The sequence below is a fragment of the Salmo trutta genome, chromosome 13 (assembly GCF_901001165.1).
Source record: "Salmo trutta chromosome 13, fSalTru1.1, whole genome shotgun sequence".
NCBI classification, from domain to species: domain Eukaryota; kingdom Metazoa; phylum Chordata; class Actinopteri; order Salmoniformes; family Salmonidae; genus Salmo; species Salmo trutta.
In genome coordinates, this window is record NC_042969.1 from 35,601,528 (window position 1) to 35,622,898 (window position 21,371).

The 21,371-nt window shown below is 40.6% G+C and overlaps 1 protein-coding gene across 2 annotated transcripts in view; it reads right to left on the reverse strand.

The window, feature by feature from the left end:
- The window catches only part of LOC115205723 (glycine receptor subunit alphaZ1), a 119,839-nt gene that overhangs the window by 78,524 nt on the left and 19,944 nt on the right, over positions 1-21,371 (reverse strand). For both annotated transcript variants that reach the window (XM_029771992.1, XM_029771991.1), the window contains exon 2: positions 6,335-6,459. In XM_029771992.1, coding sequence (XP_029627852.1) covers positions 6,335-6,459 — 125 coding nt within the window. The remainder of the gene's footprint in view (positions 1-6,334; positions 6,460-21,371) is intronic.

The following is a 21,371-nucleotide window of genomic DNA, read 5'->3' on the forward strand; positions in this document are numbered from 1 at the left end:
AGGGAGAGAGAAGAGGAGAGAGAGAGAGGGAGAGAGAGAGGAGAGGTCAGGGAGAGGAGAGGAGAGAAAGAGAGGGAGAGAGAGAGGGAGAGAGAAGAGGGAGAGAGAAGAGGGAGAGAGAGAGGGAGAGAGAAGAGAAAGAGGGAGAGGGAGAGGGAGAGGAGAGAGAGAGGGAGAGGGAGGGAGAGGGAGAGAGAGAGGGCGAGAGAGAGGAAGAGGGAGAGGGAGAGGGAGAGAGAGAGGTGGAGAGAGAGAGGGCGAGAGAGAGGAAGAGGGAGAGGGAGAGAGAGAGGGAGAGGGAGGTGGAGAGAGAGAGGGCGAGAGAGAGGGAGAGGGAGAGGGAGAGAGAGAGGGAGAGGGCGAGAGAGGGCGAGAGAGAGGAGAGGGAGAGAGAGAGGGCGAGAGAGAGAGGAAGAGGGAGAGGGAGAGGGAGAGGGAGAGAGAGAGGTGGAGAGAGAGAGGCGAGGAGAGAGAGGAAGAGGGAGAGGGAGAGAGAGAGGGAGAGGGAGAGGGAGAGGGGGAGGAGAGAGGGAGAGGGAGAGGAGAGAGGGAGAGAGAGAGGAGAGAGGGAGAGGGAGAGGGAGAGGAGAGAGAGGAGGGAGAGGAGAGAGAGAGGGAGAGGGAGAGATACATAACAGGTGAAAGACACATCCATGCATAGGGAAAAATAAGCCAGAAGCCAGAAACAGTAAATACACGGCAGCAAGGACTGTATATTTACAGATGTTCACTTGTCTCGCAAAACTAATTCAGAAGCAAAGTGACACAGCTAGTTCATTGTGAAAGCGTTTGGTTACACTGATCATCACTGTGATGTGACATGGCAGGCTTTAAAAAGGAAGCGAGAGTAAGAGGAGAGAGCAGAGAGGATTAAGTGACTGGCTGACTGACTGACTGACTGACTGACTGACTGCCTGACTGGCTGTCTGACTGTCTGGCTGTCTGGCTGACTGACTGACTGGCTTTCTGACTGGCTGTCTGGCTGTCTGGTTGTCTGACTGATTGACTGACTGGCTGTCTGACTTGCTTTCTGACTGGCTGTCTGACTGGCTTTCTGACTGACTGTCTGACTGTCTGACAGGCATCAGAAGCAGCAGCAACAACCCAGGGTGGGCTGATGACTGACTGACTGTCTGACTGGCTTTCTGACTGACTGTCTGACTGTCTGACAGGCATCAGAAGCAGCAGCAACAACCCAGGGTGGGCTGATGACTGACTGACTGTCTGACTGGCTTTCTGACTGACTGTCTGTCTGACTGGCTGTCTGTGACTGGCTGTCTGTGACTGGCTGTCTGACTGACTGTCTGACTGTCTGACAGGCATCAGAAGCAGCAGCAACAACCCAGGGTGGGCTGATGACTGACTGACTGTCTGACTGGCTTTCTGACTGTCTGTCTGTCTGACTGGCTGTCTGTGACTGGCTGTCTGTGACTGGCTGTCTGACTGACTGTCTGACTGTCTGACAGGCATCAGAAGCAGCAGCAACAACCCAGGGTGGGCTGAAGACTGACTGACTGACAGGCTGGGGTGGTGATGTGTATTTTGGTGGAATCTGCACAGCCTCATGGTTGTCGGCCAAGCTGCTCCTCACTGTGACTGATGAGGAGGGACAAGGTTGAAGAGGAGACTGAAGTCACAGCTGTACCCCCCACCACTGTTCATCACTGCAGTGCAGGCAGAGTGGGTCCCTAGATTACACCAGTCACCCTGCCTATAGCTCATCAGAGGTGCGAGGGGAAAGCTAGCAGGGTAAATAATCAGTCAAGACTACCTTAACCTTCTTAGTCGTTGCTGGAGAATGAACGTTAAAGTGAAATTAATTACATTTTAAAAAGAAACTCGTAGACCATACATGGGAGATCCCAAATGTGTCAGAAGGATATTTCTTTTTCTCCATTCCAATAGAAAACCTGCTAAATCAATTAGAAGGGTTCCCCACAGTGAGTCCCAGTCATGATCAGTGTAATTTCCTCTCATGCCGGCACATTCGAAGCTTCAGGCAATTCTCTGCTATTCTCTCCCTGTTTTTCACTGTTGCTGTGCCACCACATTAGCAGAGATGGTGGTAGATTGAGGAGGTGTGCTCCTTTGTTAGACCTACAGAGAATGCCTTAGCAGTTCTAACGTTCTAATGTTCTAAAGAATGCCTTCTAACGTTCTAACATAATAACTTTCTAAAGAATGTCTTCTAACGTTCTAAAATTCTAATGTTCCAAAGAACGTCTTCTAGCAATCTAACATTCTAATGATCTAAAGAATGCCTCAGCAGTTCAAACATTGTAATCTTCTAAAGAATGCCTTTTAACGTTCTAATGTTCAAAAGAATGCCTTTTAACCTTCTAACATCCTAATATTCTAAAAAAAAACTTTTAACGTTCTAACATTCTAATGTTCTAAAGAATGCCTTCTAACGTTCTAACATTCCAATGTTCTAAAGAATGCCTTAGCAGTTCTATCGTTCCAATGTTCAGAAGAATGCCTTCTAACGTTCTAACATTCTAATGTTCTAAAGAATGCCTTCTAACGTTCTAACATTCTAATGTTCTAAAGAATGGCTTAGCAGTTCAAACATTGTAATGTTCTAAAGAATGCCTTCTAACATTCTAATGCTCTAAAGAATGCCATCTAACATTATAATGTTCTAAAGAATGCATTCTAATGTTCTAACATTCTAATGTTCTAAAGAAAGCCTTAGCAGTTCCAACATTCTAATGTTCCAAAGAATGCCTTCTAACGTTCTAACATTCTAATGTTCTAAAGAATGCCTTCTAACGCTCTAACATTCTAATGTCGTAATGAGTGCCTTAGCAGTTCTAATCTTCTAATGTTCTAAATAATGCCTTTTAACGTTCTAATGCTCTAAAGAATGCCATCTAACATTATAATGTTCTAAAGAATGCATTCTAATGTTCTAACATTCTAATGTTCTAAAGAAAGCCTTAGCAGTTCCAACATTCTAATGTTCCAAAGAATGCCTTCTAACGTTCTAACATTCTAATGTTCTAAAGAATGCCTTCTAACGTTCTAACATTCTAATGTTCTAAAGAATGTTTTCTAATGTTCTAACATTCTAATGTTCTAAAGAATGCCTTAGCAGTTCTAATGTTCTAAAGAATGCCTTCTAACGTTCTAACATTCTAAAGAATGCCTTAGCAGTTCTAGCGTTCTAATATTCTAAAGGATGCCTTAGCAGTTCTAACGTTCTATTGTTCTAAAGAATGTCTTCTAACGTTCTAACATCCTAATGTTCTAAAGAATTCCTTCTAACATTCTAATATTCTAATGTTCTAAAGAATGCCTTCTAACGTTCTAAAGAATGCCTTCTAACGTTCTTACATTCTAACGTTCTAAAGAATGCTTTCTAACATTCTACTGTTCTAAAGAATGTCTTCTAAACTTCTATCATTTTAATGTTGTAAAGAATGCCTTTTACCGTTCTAATGTTCTAAAGAATGCCTTCTAATGTTCTAACATTCTAATGTTCTAAAGAATGCCTTCTAACGTTATAACATTCAAATGTTCTAAAGAGTGCCTTAGCAGTTCTAGCGTTCTAATATTCTAAAGGACCCTAAGCAGTTCTAACATTTTATTATTCTAAAGAATGCCTTCTAACATTCTAATGTTCTAAAAAATGCCTTCCAACATTCTAACATTGCAATGTTCTAAAGAATTCCTTAGGAGTTCTAACGTTGTAATGTTCTGAAGAATGCCTTCTAACATTCTAATGTTCTAAAAAATGCCATCTAACGTTCTAACATTCTAATGTTCTAAAAAATGCCTTCTAACGTTCTAACATTCTAATGTTCCAAAGAATGCCTTCTAACGTTCTAACATTCTAATGCTCTAAAGAATGCCTTCTAACGTTCTAACATTCTAATGTTCTAAAGAATGTCTTCTAAGGTTCTAACATTCTAGTGTTCAAAAGAATGCCTTTGCAGTTCTACAATTCTATAAACAATATTTTTGAAGTTCTAATTATATAAAGGATATCTTTACCATTCTTATTGTATAAAGGATATCTTTACCATTCTAACTGTATAAAGGATATCTTTACCATTCTAATTATATAAAGGATATCTTTACCATTCTAATTGTATAAAGGATATCTTTACCATTCTAATTATATAAAGGATATCTTTACCATTCTAATTATATAAAGGATATCTTTACCATTCTAATTATATAAAGGATATCTTTACCATTCTAATTCTATAGAATATATTAACAGTTCTAAAGTTCCACTGTGTTTACTGTAATCAACCCCCCATCATTCTCGGAACTCTGACTGAAGACGTTTCTTAGTCTTTGTACAGACGTTCATTATTAAGAAATGACCTGCCGGCCTGTTTATTTCATGAATGGGATTAATGTGTGTGGCTGGCAGGATGGGAGAAGGACTGCTTGAATGAGTGAGTCTACCACTCACACTACAATACAGCGTTGACCTGACAGCCATGACTAACCTCTGAATCTATCTCACATTGTTCCATCCCATGACAATAGGCCTCTCGCCACACACTAGTCATATGATTAACATTATACATTACGTAAAGTAATGTATTTTCTTTAATATGCAAAGACATGTTACATTAGAACACTGTTAGCCTTCATTTGAGTTTGAATATCCGACCCTATTTAGACTCACCAGCATGAAAACTGCTATTGTGCTTCTTGTATTAGTGCTCTTGATAAGCCCACTCAGGCTGAGCTGATCCTGTAGTGAGCACTTTCTCTGGGCAGTGTACCATAACTGTGATGGAGGCTTTTATTACAGCAGTGGATCACAATACACACAAGACTCTAGTTTCATATATCAAAGTAACTGGGATATAGTAGGTTTAGCTGAGACAAGACCAGCACATCATACAATCTGTCATGATGTTGTCATTGTGAATTGAGACGTCGGCTCATAAAATAACATTCAATACATTCATACAAAGCCTCTGAACATAAAACAGTTTACACAGCAAAGAAAAGGCGTTTTTTTTTTAGTTGTTGCAGTGAACATCGTGAGCGAAGTGAGTATTGTGAAAAGATGTTATGTAGTCTAACTGTATGAGCAGATGTGATTTTGCAACTCTAGCAGGCTTAATAATTCATGCTTAGTCACAGCAAACACTCCTGGATTCAGTACTTCATATACTGAGATGTCATACCCATGGAAATCACATTTAATATACCTGTAAAAGGCACTGCAATTTATGGGCCAAAACATCATGTTACACGTTAAACATGGACACAGAGTAGTAGTCCCATTGTAGTTAGTTAATGTGAAATATTTGCAAAGTATCAAAGCATGTATGTTAGATAGATAATCCGAATCAAATTCCTTCAAATGTCTTCAGAAACCATCTCAGTGTATGGTATGGAAACGGGTTGTTTGTGAGAGGGGTTTCTCATGCAGAACATTGGATTCATATTTTTGTCTTATTATTATAGACCCCCACAATTACGAAATTGTGAGTGAAAAATTCAACAACAAAAAATATATATATATACCATAAGGTGAAATAATATGTAAATTATACCACCTCAGATAAGGATGTACTGATAATTAATTGTAGTATTAATACTAGAGCAGAAAATATTATAAAATAGAGGAACTCTCATCAAAATGATGAAGAGTTCTTTCAAACACTCCAACATAAATTTGGTGGGTTGCCACAACGTTGCTCTACCACTGAACATCATAGCTCGGACTGAGTCATCATAACGTAGCTGTATCGCTGACCGTAGTTCAATAAGGAAACCTCTGACATGTATCTTTATGGGGTGCTTCCATATAGGGAAAGGTCACTTTTAACGTTATGGAAACATGTTTAGCAACACACTGCCTACAGTATACCACCAAACAGACATTCAGGATATTGAGACGGTTGTGATGTTTTTACAGGAATGTAGCCAGCCTTAAACAATAAAATAATAACATGACTCCATTTCATTGTAGCCACATCCTGTAAATATATTGAGGATTTGTGAATATCGTAACAGCTTAATTCAATATTTTAAGGTTTAAAAGTGTGAAGTGTTTAAGGTGCAAAAAGTGTTAAAATGTTTAGAAAAAAATGGTTAATACTGTAAGTGTTCTGTTTAATGTGTGAAAATGACACTCACTTGAAAAATGTATTCAAAGAACCTACACATTTTAATCAGAATTATTTGCTAAAGCCAAAATCAATAGTAAAATAAAGGTATAATATATATTCATATTATATAGATTTCATTGTTTAACTACAATGTCCTCTCTTTACGATCCTGACTGGAATATGTTATTTCTGGTTGTGCTTGGCTACATTCCTGTTTTATCCCACTGTGTCTTGGTGGCTACTCCTACCTTTGAAATTAGGTCTGATTCTTGCATCGTAACCCGAAACTTTGCCCATGAGTTTGTCCAAGAACTCCGAGGGAGGCATTGGGGAGGCAGCTTTTCGAGCTGCGGCTTCTTTAGAGGCTGCCAAGCTAGAGAGAGAAGAGAGAAAAAAGAGAGAGCGAGAGAGCGAGAGAGAGAGAGAGATGGGTGCACAACTGAGATTTAAAATGGTGAGTTGTTGTCATGCATAGCATCATTCTGAGAGTAATCCAATCCAACAAGTATTTTCTGTTGAGGGATGCTACCATTACTGGTTCCCTTCCCTTGTCCATTTGTTATATAATGTGCCTCAATATGAGGTATGAACTATGTTACTTGTCTTCCAAATGAATACAGCAGTTTGATTAGCTCCATGTAATGTAGGAACTTTGTGGGGAACTTTTAGGAAGTATCCACTTCATGAGTTATATGCTCAGAGGACAATCGATAATATTGATTATCCATTAAGTTGTTGTTATTTGACTCCTTCACACTGTAGCCTACAACACAAGCATTTCGCTACACCTGCAATATTATCTGCTAAATATGTGTTGGTGACCAATAACATTTGATTTGATTTAAACACAGAACATAAAGCATGTTTATTGGATATTTTCTAAATGTCTCATCTACATGAATTTTTTTATGTTATTTTTTTTATATCCATTAACAAAATAATATTAACATTCCATAAACAGAATAAAAGCAAGGTTTACATAATCACAGATACCTGTAAACTCACAATCCATTTCCTGTGATGACAGGATAATAAAATAATAAACGTTTTTGAAAATACCACAAACATACCAATTTATAGCTCCAAAAAGAAAGCTGAAAACAGAAAATATGTTAATTACTTCTCCATTTGTTCGGAGAATTTGCATATCCTGTATATCCAGAATGAACCATCTTGTGGATAATAAGGGATGACAGATAATGACCAGGGTGGCATTCCCTTTAATGTCTCATGCAAGCAGTCCAGGGGGCCTGGTCCACCCTTACTTACCTCCTTTCCCTTCCAAATAAAATACTGAAATATTGATTATTTATTTGACGGAGACGCGCGGCGACAGAAAGACAAATCGATCTCAGTTAAAGCATCAGAACGAGAAAACAGCGCCTCCTATCTGTGTCAGTATGTGTAGACAATGTATCTGACGCTGTCTGGACTGAGAGTATGTCATGTCATTCTATCTCTGACCAGACAGCATCAGATACAGGGGCTACATATAGAGCGGCGCTGTTTCGCTCGCTCGGATCATTATATACAGATATCTGGTTTCAGCCTTTTACGAGTTGGAAAGGAAAGTTGGCGGGGTCACAGTGCACTGTTAGGATGCCGGATTGCCCTGAATTAAATTGATGTTGAGCCAAAATTATATAATTACTCCTGTCCAAATAAAAGACTTCAGAATACTTCACCAAGGAGCATGATTTAGCCACATAGAATCATTTGCTTCTATTTAAAAAATTGCTGTGGATTGTTTCAAATCACAAGTGTAGGAAGCCTGTAATTTGGGTAGTGTACGTGGCAATTGGTCTAGCTGATTGATTTGCGGCTGTCAGTTACAAGCGTCTAAAATATGTGTGAAGATCATGAATCTTGAGTAGAATTTAAAATATTGAGACAGGAATAAGGGGAGGGAGGTGTGAAAATATGGTGCGTCTCCAGAATGCATGCTATGTAGGAAAGTGCCCGTTTGTCAGTGTCTTGTTTCTGATTGTCTTAAACTCGCTAACGTAGAGCACGTCTTTTTTCTTCGCCTCACGCAACTCAACAAAGTCTGTTTTTTTAAACATTCATTGCAAATGATAGTTCCTCAGTATTTGAAAAACACTCTTTCCAACACTCCTGGCCTCGATAATCACCAGACAAGATGTGAACGAGGAAAATATAATGATCTGGTGATCCCATATATCCAGAGGAAACGTCATTAAAAAAGCAGCTTTCTATCCCAAACCCACTGGTGCATGAAACGTCGAGGGCAGGAAATAGACGACTTGATACAATCCTGCAGGCTCGTTAGCAACAGGATCGGGCCCGACACTGATCATTTGATACAAATGTCGAACTTCACTAGCAATAGCTCAAGTCAAAACAGATAGAAAGGGAGGCAGACAGGTGGAGCAGAGAGATGAATGTGATTGAAATAACCTGCATTTTCATCAGGATATTTTCTACTGTTTTTATTTTGTCGGCTTTAGGCCTATGTATTTGACTTAGTTGAGGATGGAAGTTATAGGCCTACTGCTGCATTGGTCTATAGGCTATCTCTGAGTTCTATGCTCATATCTGTAGCCGTCAATAGAACACAGTGTATCAACGTGTCCAAATGGCAGAGGCTTGTGCTCTTGCCATAGTTGAATTTTTACTTTTTGATTTTACTTCAGATTTGTATGATTAACCACGTGATAATGATTTGGAAAAACGAATTGAAATGAAACTGTTCCACGAAAATGTGCATATATAAATATTCATAACTGGCACGCAGATAAGTAGAAATAGTAGGATAAATTGTAAACTTCCCCAAACTTGAAACTCCCGAGCTGCCTATGGTCTTTACTATTACAACCATTTAAAAAATGCGCCCGCCTCTGGAAATCAAATGTCCTTCCAACTGATGAGTCGGGTCTGATTGAAGTCTTCTAAAACTGAGATGGTAAAGTAAAAAAAAGTTCCAATAAACACCAACACAAAATACAAATCAAATCTATGTGTAATCGTGATCATAACACCAAAGACAAGGCTTATTTTTATACAACTGTGATAATTAACCCAACAACAAATGGCATATTTTGTCAGGTCAGCTCAAAAGGTATTCCTACAAATAGTCACCAACTGACAATTTCAGTAGACTAACATTAAAAACCAACTGCCCCCATCAGTAGACTAACATATTAACCAACTGCCCCCATCAGTAGACTAACATATTAACCAACTGCCCCCATCAGTAGACTAACATATTAACCAACTGCCTCATCAGTAGACTAACATATTAACCAACTGCCCCCATCAGTAGACTAACATTAAAAACCAACTGCCCCCATCAGTAGACTAACATATTAACCAACTGCCCCCATCAGTAGACTTACATATTAACCAACTGCCCCCATCAGTAGACTAACATATTAACCAACTGCCCCCATCAGTAGACTAACATTAACCAACTGCCCCCAATCAGTAGACTAACATATTAACCAACTGGCCCCCATCAGTAGACTACATATTAACCAACGTGCCCCATCAGTAGACTAACATATTAACCAACTGCCCCATCAGTAGACTAACATATTAACCAACTGCCCCCATCAGTAGACTAACATATTACACTGCCAAGCTAGACTACATTTAACCAATTGCCCCATCAGTAGACTAACATATTAACCAACTGCCCCAATCAGTAGACTAACATATTAACCACTGCCCCATCAGTAGACTAACATATTAACCAACTGCCCCATCAGTAGACTAACACTATTAACCAACTGCCCCATCAGTAGACTAACATATAACCAAACTGCCCCATCAGTAGACTAACATCTTAACCAACTGCCCCATCAGTAGACTAACATATTAACCAACTGCCCCATCAGTAGACTAACATATTAACCAACTGCCCCATCAGTAGACTAACATATTAACCAACTGTCCCCATCAGTAGACTAACATATTAACCAACTGCCCCATCAGTAGACAAACATATTAACCAACTGCCCCCATCAGTAGACTAACATATTAACCAACTGACCCCATCAGTAGACTAACATATTAACCAACTGCCCCCATCAGTAGACTAACATATTAACCAACTGCCCCATCAGTAGAATAACATATAAACATACTGCCCCATCAGTAGACTAACATATTAACCAACTGCCCCCATCAGTAGACTAACATATTAACCAACTGCCCCCATCAGTAGACTAACATATTAAACAACTGCCCCCGTCAGTAGACTAACATATTAACCAACTGCCCAATCACTAGACTAACATATTAACCAACTGCCCCCATCAGTAGACTAACATATTAACCAACTGCCCCATCAGTAGACTAACATATTAACCAACTGCCCCATCAGTAGACTAACATATTAACCAACTGCCCCCATCAGTAGACTAACATATTAACCAACTGCCCCATCAGTAGACTAACATATTAACCAACTGCCCCATCAGTAGACTAACATATAAACCAACTGCACCCATCAGTAGACCAACATATTAACCAACTGCCCCCATCAGTAGACTAACATATTAACCAACTGCCCCATCAGTAGACTAACATATTAACCAACTGCCCCCATCAGTAGACTAACATATTAACCAACTGCCCCCATCAGTAGACTAACATATAAACCAACTGCCCCATCAGTAGACTAACATATTAACCAACTGCCCCCATCAGTAGACTAACATATTAACCAACTGCCCCATCAGTAGACTAACATATTAACCAACTGCCCCTATCAGTAGACCAACATATTAACCAACTGCCCCATCAGTAGACTAACATATTAACCAACTGTCCCCATCAGTAGACTAACATATTAACCACTGCCCCATCAGTAGACTAACATATTAACCAACTGCCCCCATCAGCAGACTAACATTTAACCACCTGTCCCCATCAGTAGACTAACATATTAACCAACTGCCCCATCAGTAGACTAACATATTAACCAACTGCCCCCATCAGTAGACTAACTATTAACCAACTGCCCCCATCAGAAGACTAAAGATTAAACAACTGCCCCCGTCAGTAGACTAACATATTACCTACTGCCCCCATCAGTAGACTAACATATTAACCAACTGCCCCCCATCAGTAGACCAACATATTAACCAACTGCCCCCCATCAGTAGACTAACATATTAACCAACTGCCCCATCAGTAGACTAACATATTAACCAATGCCCCCATCAGTAGACTAACATATTAACCAACTGCCCCCATCAGTAGACTAACAATTAACACTGCCCCCGTCAGTAGACTAACATATTAACCAACTGCCCCATCAGTAGACTAACATATTAACCAACTGCCCCCATCAGTAGACCAACATATTAACCAACTGCCCCAATCAGTAGACTAACATATTAACCAACTGCCCCATCAGTAGACAAACATATTAACCAACTGCCCCATCAGTAGACAAACATATTAACCAACTGCCTCCATCAGTAGACTAACATATAAACCAACTGCCCCATCAGTAGACTAACATATTAACCAACTGCCCCATCAGTAGACTAACATATTAACCAACTGCCCCCATCAGTAGACTAACATATTAACCAACTGCCCCCATCAGTAGACTAACATATTAACCAACTGCCCCATCAGTAGACTAACATATTAACCAACTGCCCCCATCAGTAGACTAACATATTAACCAACTGCCCCCATCAGTAGACTAACATATTAACCAACTGCCCCATCAGTAGACTAACCTATTAAACAACTGCCCCATCAGTAGACTAACATATTAACCAACTGCCCCATCAGTAGACTAACATATTAACCAACTGCCCCCATCAGTAGACAAACATATTAACCAACTGCCCCCATCAGTAGACTAACATATTAACCAACTGACCGCATCAGTAGACTAACATATTAACCAACTGCCCCCATCAGTAGACTAACATATTAACCAACTGCCCCCATCAGTAGAATAACATATAAACATACTGCCCCCATCAGTAGCTAACATATTAACCAACTGCCCCCATCAGTAGACTAACATATTAACCACTGCCCCCATCAGTAGACTAACATATTAACAACTGCCCCCCGTCAGTAGACTAACATATTAACCAACTGCCCAATCAGTAGACTAACATATTAACCAACTGCCCCATCAGTAGACCAACATATTAACCAACTGCCCCCATCAGTAGACTAACATATTAACCAACTGCCCTATCAGTAGACTAACATATTAACCAACTGCCCCCATCAGTAGACCAACATATTAACCAACTGCCCCCATCAGTAGACTAACATATTAACCAACTGCCCCATCAGTAGACTAACATATTAACCAACTGCCCCATCAGTAGACTAACATATTAACCAACTACCCCCATCAGTAGACTAACATATTAACCAACTGCCCCCATCAGTAGACTAACATATTAACCAACTGCCCCATCAGTAGACTAACATATAAACCAACTGCCCCCATCAGTAGACCAACATATTAACCAACTGCCCCATCAGTAGACTAACATATTAACCAACTGCCCCATCAGTAGACTAACATATTAACCAACTGCCCCCATCAGTAGACTAACATATTAACCAACTGCCCCCATCAGTAGACTAACATATAAACCAACTGCCCCATCAGTAGACTAACATATTAACCAACTGCCCCCATCAGTAGACTAACATATTAACCAACTGCCCCATCAGTAGAATAACATATTAACCAACTGCCCCTATCAGTAGACCAACATATTAACCAACTGCCCCCATCAGTAGACTAACATATTAACCAACTGTCCCCATCAGTAGACTAACATATTAACCAACTGCCCCATCAGTAGACTAACATATTAACCAACTGCCCCCATCAGCAGACTAACATATTAACCAACTGTCCCCATCAGTAGACTAACATATTAACCAACTGCCCATCAGTAGACTAACATATTAACCAACTGCCCCATCAGTAGACTAACATATTAACCAACTGCCCCCATCAGAAGACTAACATATTAAACAACTGCCCCCGTCAGTAGACTAACATATTAACCAACTGCCCCATCAGTAGACTAACATATTAACCAACTGCCCCATCAGTCAGTAGACTACATATTAACCAACTGCCCATCGTAGACTAACATATTAACCAACTGCCCCCATCAGTAGACTAACATATTAACCAACTGCCCCATCAGTAGACTAACATATAAACCAACTGCCCCCATCAGTAGACTAACATATTAACCAACTGCCCCCATCAGTAGACTAACATATTAACCAACTGCCCCATCAGTAGACTAACATATTAACCAACTGCCCCATCAGTAGACTATCATATTAACCAACTGCCCCAATCAGTAGACTAACATATTAACCAACTGCCCCATCAGTAGACTAACATATTAACCAACTGCCCCAATCAGTAGACTAACATATTAACCAACTGCCCCCATCAGTAGACTAACATATTAACCAACTGCCCCATCAGTAGACTAACATATTAACCAACTGCCCCATCAGTAGACTAACATATTAACCAACTGCCCCCATCAGTAGACTAACATATTAACCAACTGCCCCCATCAGTAGACTAACATATTAACCAACTGCCCCAATCAGTAGACTAACATATAAACCAACTGCCCCCATCAGTAGACTAACATATTAACCAACTGCTCCATCAGTAGACTAACATATTAACCAACTGCCCCCATCAGTAGACTAACATATTAACCAACTGCCCCCATCAGTAGACTAACATATTAACCAACTGCCCCCATCAGTAGTCTAACATATTAACCAACTGCCCCCATCAGTAGTCTAACATATTAACCAACTGCCCCCATCAGTAGACCAACATATTAACCAACTGCCCCCATCAGTAGACTAACATATTAACCAACTGCCCCCATCAGTAGACCAACATATTAACCAACTGCCCCAATCAGTAGACTAACATATTAACCAACTGCCCCCATCAGTAGACTAACATATTAACCAACTGCTTCCATCAGTAGTCTAGCATATTAACCAACTGCCCCCATCAGTAGACTAACATATTAACCAACTGCCCCCATCAGTAGACTAACATATTAACCAACTGCCCCCATCAGTAGACTAACATATTAACCAACTGCCCCCATCAGTAGACCAACATATTAACCAACTGCTCCAATCAGTAGACTAACATATTAACCAACTGCCCCCATCAGTAGACTAACATATTAACCAACTGCTTCCATCAGTAGTCTAGCATATTAACCAACTGCCCCCATCAGTAGACTAACATATTAACCAACTGCCCCCATCAGTAGACTAACATATTAACCAACTGCCCCCATCAGTAGACCAACATATTAATCAACTGCCCCCATCAGTAGTCTAACATATTAATCAACTGCCCCCATCAGTAGTCTAACATATTAACCAACTGCCCCCATCAGTAGTCTAACATATTAACCAACTGCTCCCATCAGTAGTCTAACATATTAACCAACTGCCCCCATCAGTAGACTAACATATTAACCAACTGCCCCCATCAGTAGACTAACATATTAACCAACTGCCCCCCATCAGTAGACTAACATATTAACCAACTGCCCCCCATCAGTAGACTAACATATTAACCAACTGCCCCCATCAGTAGACTAACATATTAACCAACTGTCCCCCATCAGTAGACTAACATATTAACCAACTGCCCCCATCAGTAGACTAACATATTAACCAACTGCCCCAATCAGTAGACTAACATATTAACCAACTGCCCCATCATTAGACTAACATATTAACCAACTGCCACATCAGTAGACTAACATATTAACCAACTGCCCCCATTAGTAGACTAACATATTAACCAACTGCCCCCATCAGTAGACTAACATATTAACCAACTGCTCCCATCAGTAGACTACATATTAACCTAACTGCCCCATCAGTAGACTAACATATTAACCAACTGCCCCATCAGTAGACTAACATATTAACCAACTGCCCCCATCAGTAGACCTAACATGTTAACCACCTGCCCCCATCAGTAGACTAACATATTAACCAACTGCCCCATCAGTAGACTAACATATAACCAACTGCCCCATCAGTAGACTAACAGATTAAGCAACTGCCCATCAGTAGACTAACATATTAACCAACTGCCCCACCAGTCAGACTAACAGTATTATACACTGCCCCATCAGTAGACTAACATATTAACCAACTGCCCCATCAGTAGACTAACATATGAACCAACTGCCCCATCAGTAGACTAACATATTAACCAACTGCCCCTCATTAGACAAACATATTAACCAACTGCCCCCATCAGTAGACTAACATATTAACCAACTGCCCCTATCAGTAGACCAACTATTAACCAACTGCCCCCATCAGTAGACTAACATATTAACAACTTCACATCTAGCTAACATATTCAACCAACTGCCCATCAGTTAGACTAACATATTAACACCAACTGCCCCATCAGTAGAAGAACTAAGTAACCAACTTGCCCCATGCAGTAGACTAACATATTAACCAACTGTCCCCATCAGTAGACTAACTAATTAAACCGAACTGCCCCCATCATAGACTAACATATTACCAACTGGCCCCCATCAGTAGACTAACATATTAACCAACTGCCCCCATCAGAAGACTAACATATTAAACAACTGCCCCCGTCAGTAGACTAACATATTAACCAACTGCCCCATCAGTAGACTAACATATTAACCAACTGCCCCCATCAGTAGACCAACATATTAACCAACTGCCCCCATCAGTAGACCAAACATATTAACCAACTGCCCCATCAGTAGACTAACATATTAACCAACTGCCCCATCAGTAGACTAACATATTAACCAACTGCCCCATCAGTAGACTAACATATTAAAACAACTGCCCCCGTCAGAGACTAACTATTAACCAACTGCCCCATCAGTAGACTAACATATTAACCACGGCCCCCATCAGTAGACCAACATATTAACCAACTGCCCCAATCAGTAGACTACATATTAACCAAGCTGCCCCATCAGTAGACAAAACATATGACACCAACTGCCCCATCAGTAGCAAACATATTAACCAACTGCCTCCATCAGTAGACTAACATATAAACCAACCTGCCCCATCAGTAAGACTAACATATTACCAACTGCCCCATCAGTAGACTAACATATTAACCAACTGCCCCCATCAGTAGACTAACATATTAACCAACTGCCCCCATCAGTAGACTAACATATAACCAACTGCCCCATCAGTAGACTAACATATTAACCAACTGCCCCCATCAGTAGACTAACATATTAACCAACTGCCCCCTCAGTAGACTAACATATTACCAACTGCCCCCATCAGTAGACTAACATATAACCAACTGCCCCATCAGTAGACTAACATATTAACCAACTGCCCCATCAGTGACTAACATATTAACCAACTGCCCCAATCAGTAGACTAACATATTAACCAACTGCCCCATCAGTAGACAAACAGATAACCAACTTCCCCCATCAGTAGACTAACATATTAACCAACTGACCCCATCGTAGACTAACATATAACCAATTGCCCCCATCAGTAGACTAACATATTAACAACTGCCCCCATCAGTAGAATAACATATAAACATACTGCCCCATCAGTAGACTAACATATTAACCAACTGCCCCCATCAGTAGACTAACATATTAACCAACTGCCCCCATCAGTAGACAAACATATTAAACAACTGCCCCCGTCAGTAGACTAACATATTAACCAACTGCCCCATCAGTAGACTAACATATTAACCAACTGCCCCCATCAGTAGCCAACAATATTAACCAACTGCCCCCATCAGTAGACTAACATATTAAACCAACTGCCCCATCAGTAGACTAACATATTAACCACTGCCCCCATCAGTAGACCAACATATTAACCAACTGCCCCCCATCAGTAGACTAACATATTAACCAACGCCCCATCAGTAGACAACATTTAACCAACTGCCCCATCAGTAGACTAAACATATTAACCAACTGCCCCCAATCAGTAGACTAACCTATTAACCAACTGCCCCCCTCAGTAGACTACATATTAACCAACTGCCCCATCAGTAGACTAACATATAAACCAACTGCCCCCATCAGTAGACCAACATATTAACCAACTGCCCCATCAGTAGACTAACATATTAACCAACTGCCCCATCAGTAGACTAACATATTAACCAACTGCCCCCCATCAGTAGACTAACATATTAACCAACTGCCCCCATCAGTAGACTAACATATAAACATACTGCCCATCAGTAGACTAACATATTAACCAACTGCCCCCATCAGTAGACTAACATATTAACCAACTGCCCCATCAGTAGACTAACATATTAACCAACTGCCCCCTATCAGTAGACCAACATATTAACCAACTGCCCCCATCAGTAGACTAACATATTAACCAACTGCCCCATCAGTAGACTAACATATTAACCAACTGCCCCATCAGTAGACTAACATATTAACCAACTGCCCCCATCAGCAGACTAACATATTAACCAACTGTCCCCATCAGTAGACTAACATATTAACCAACTGACCCATCAGTAGACTAACATATTAACCAACTGCCCCATCAGTAGACTAACATATTAACCAACTGCCCCATCAGTAGACTAACATATTAACCAACTGCCCCATCAGTAGACAAACATATTAACCAACTGCCCCCATCAGTAGACTAACATATTAACCAACTGACCCCATCAGTAGACTAACATATTAACCAATTGCCCCCATCAGTAGACTAACATATTAACCAACTGCCCCCATCAGTAGAATAACATATAAACATACTGCCCCATCAGTAGACTAACATATTAACCAACTGCCCCCATCAGTAGACTAACATATTAACCAACTGCCCCCATCAGTAGACTAACATATTAAACAACTGCCCCCGTCAGTAGACTAACATATTAACCAACTGCCCAATCAGTAGACTAACATATTAACCAACTGCCCCATCAGTAGACCAACATATTAACCAACTGCCCCCATCAGTAGACTAACATATTAACCAACTGCCCCATCAGTAGACTAACATATTAACCAACTGCCCCATCAGTAGACCAACATATTAACCAACTGCCCCATCAGTAGACTAACATATTAACCAACTGCCCCATCAGTAGACTAACATATTAACCAACTGCCCCATCAGTAGACTAACATATTAACCAACTGCCCCCATCAGTAGACTAACATATTAACCAACTGCCCCATCAGTAGACTAACATATTAACCAACTGCCCCATCAGTAGACTAACATATAAACCAACTGCCCCTCAGTAGACCAACATATTAACCAACTGCCCCATCAGTAGACTAACATATTAACCAACTGCCCCATCAGTAGACTAACATATTAACCAACTGCCCCATCAGTAGACTAACATATTAACCAACTGCCCCCATCAGTAGACTAACATATAACCAACTGCCCCCATCAGTAGACTAACATATTAACCAACTGCCCCCATCAGTAGACTAACATATTAACCAACTGCCCCATCAGTAGACTAACATATTAACCAACTGCCCCATCAGTAACTAACATATTAACCAACTGCCCCATCAGTAGACTAACACTTAACCACTGCCCATCAGTAACTACATATTAACCAACTGCCCCCATCGTAGACTAACATATTAACCAACTGCCCCCATCATAGACTAACATATTAACCAACTGGCCCCATCAGTAGACTAACATATTAACCACTGCCCCATCAGTAGACTAACATTAACCAACTGCCCCCATCAGTAGACTAACATATTAACCAACTGCCCCATCAGTAGACTAACATTTAACCAACTCCCCCATCAGTAGACTAACATATTAACCAACTGCCCCATCGTAGACTAACATATTAACCAACTGCCCCATCAGTAGACTAACATATTAACCAACTGCCCCCAATCAGTAGACTAACATATTAACCAACTGCCCCAGTAGACTAGACAGATTAACCACCTGCCCCATCAGTAATCTAACATTTACCACGCCCCATCAGTAGACTAACATATGAACCAACTGCCCCCATCAGTAGTACTACACATATTAACCAACTGCCCCATCAGTAGACTAACATATTAACCAACTGCCCCCATCAGTAGACTAACATATTAACCAACTGCCCCCATCAGTAGACTAACATATTAACCAACTGCCCCATCAGTAGACTAACATATTAACCAACTGCCCCAATCAGTAGACTAACATATTAACCAACTGCCCCATCAGTAGACTAACATATTAACCAACTGCCCCCATCAGTAGACTAACATATTAACCAACTGCCCCATCAGTAGACTACATATTAACCAACTGCCCCATCCGTAGACTAACTATTAACCAACTGCCCCCATCAGTAGACTAACATATTAACCAACTGCCCCTCAGTAGACTAACATATTAACCAACTGCCCCCATCAGTAGACTAACATATTAACCAACTGCCCCCATCAGTAGACCAACATATTAACCAACTGCCCCATCAGTAGACTAACATATTAACCAACTGCCCCCATCAGTAGACTAACATATTAACCAACTGCCCCCATCAGTAGACTAACATATTAACCAACTGCCCCATCAGTAGACTAACATATTAACAACTGCCCATCAGTAGACTAACATATTAACCAACTGCCCCCATCAGTAGACTAACATTAACCAACTGCCCCCATCAGTAGACAACATATTAACCAACTGCCCCCATCAGTAGACTAACATATTAACCAACTGCCCCATCAGTAGACAACCATATTAACCAACTGCCCCATCAGTAGACAAACATATTAACCAACTGCCCCCATCAGTAGACTAACATATTAACCAACTGCCCCATCAGTAGACTAACATATTAACCAACTGCCCATCAGTAGACTAACTATTAACCAACTGCCCCATCATAGACTAACATATTAACCAACTGCCCCCATCAGTAGACTAACATATTAACCAACTGCCCCATCAGTAGACTAACATATTAACCAACTGCCCCCATCAGTAGACTAACATATTAACCAACTGCCCCCATCAGTAGACTAACATATTAACCAACTGCCCCATCAGTAGACTAACATATTAACCAACTGCCCCATCAGTAGACTAACATATTAACCAACTGCCCCATCAGTAGACTAACATATTAACCAACTGCCCCATCAGTAGACTAACATATTAACCAACTGCCCCATCAGTAGACAAACATATTAACCAACTGCCCCCATCAGTAGACTAACATATTAACCAACTGCCCCATCAGTAGACTAACATATTAACCATGCCCCATCAGTAGACTAACATATTAACCAACTGCCCCCATCAGTAGACTAACATATAAACCAACTGCCCCATCAGTAGACTAACATATTAACCAACGCCCCATCAGTAGACTAACATATTAACCAACTGCCCCATCAGTAGACTAACATATTAACCAACTGCCCCATCAGTAGACTAACATATTAACCACTGCCCCATCAGTAGACTAACATATTAACAACTGCCCCATCAGTAGACTAACATATTAACCAACTGCCCCCATCAGTAGACTAACATATTAACCAACTGCCCCATCAGTAGACTAACATATTAACCAACTGCCCCATCAGTAGACAACTATTAACCAACTGCCCCCATCAGTAGACTAACATATTAACCAACTGCCCCATCAGTAGACTAACATATTAACCAACTGCCCCATCAGTAGACTAACATATTAACCAACTGCCCCCATCAGTAGACTAACATATTAACCAACTGCCCCCATCAGTAGACTAACATATTAACCAACTGCCCCATCAGTAGACTAACATATTAAACCAACTGCCCCCATCAGTAGACTAACATATTAACCAACTGCCCCATCAGTAGACTAACATATTAACCAACTGCCCCATCAGTAGACTAACATATTAACCAACTGCCCCCATCAGTAGACTAACATATTAACCACTGCCCAATGCCCCATCAGTAGACTAACTATAACCAACTGCCCCCGTAGACTAACATATTAACCAACTGCCCCATCAGTAGACTAACATATTAACCAACTGCCCCATCAGTAGACTAACATATTAACCAACTGCCCCCATCAGTAGACTAACATATTAACCAACTGCCCCATCAGTAGACTAACATATTAACCACTGCCCCATCAGTAGACTAACATATTAACCAACTGCCCCATCAGTAGACTAACATATTAACCAACTGCCCCCATCAGTAGACTAACATATTAACCAACTG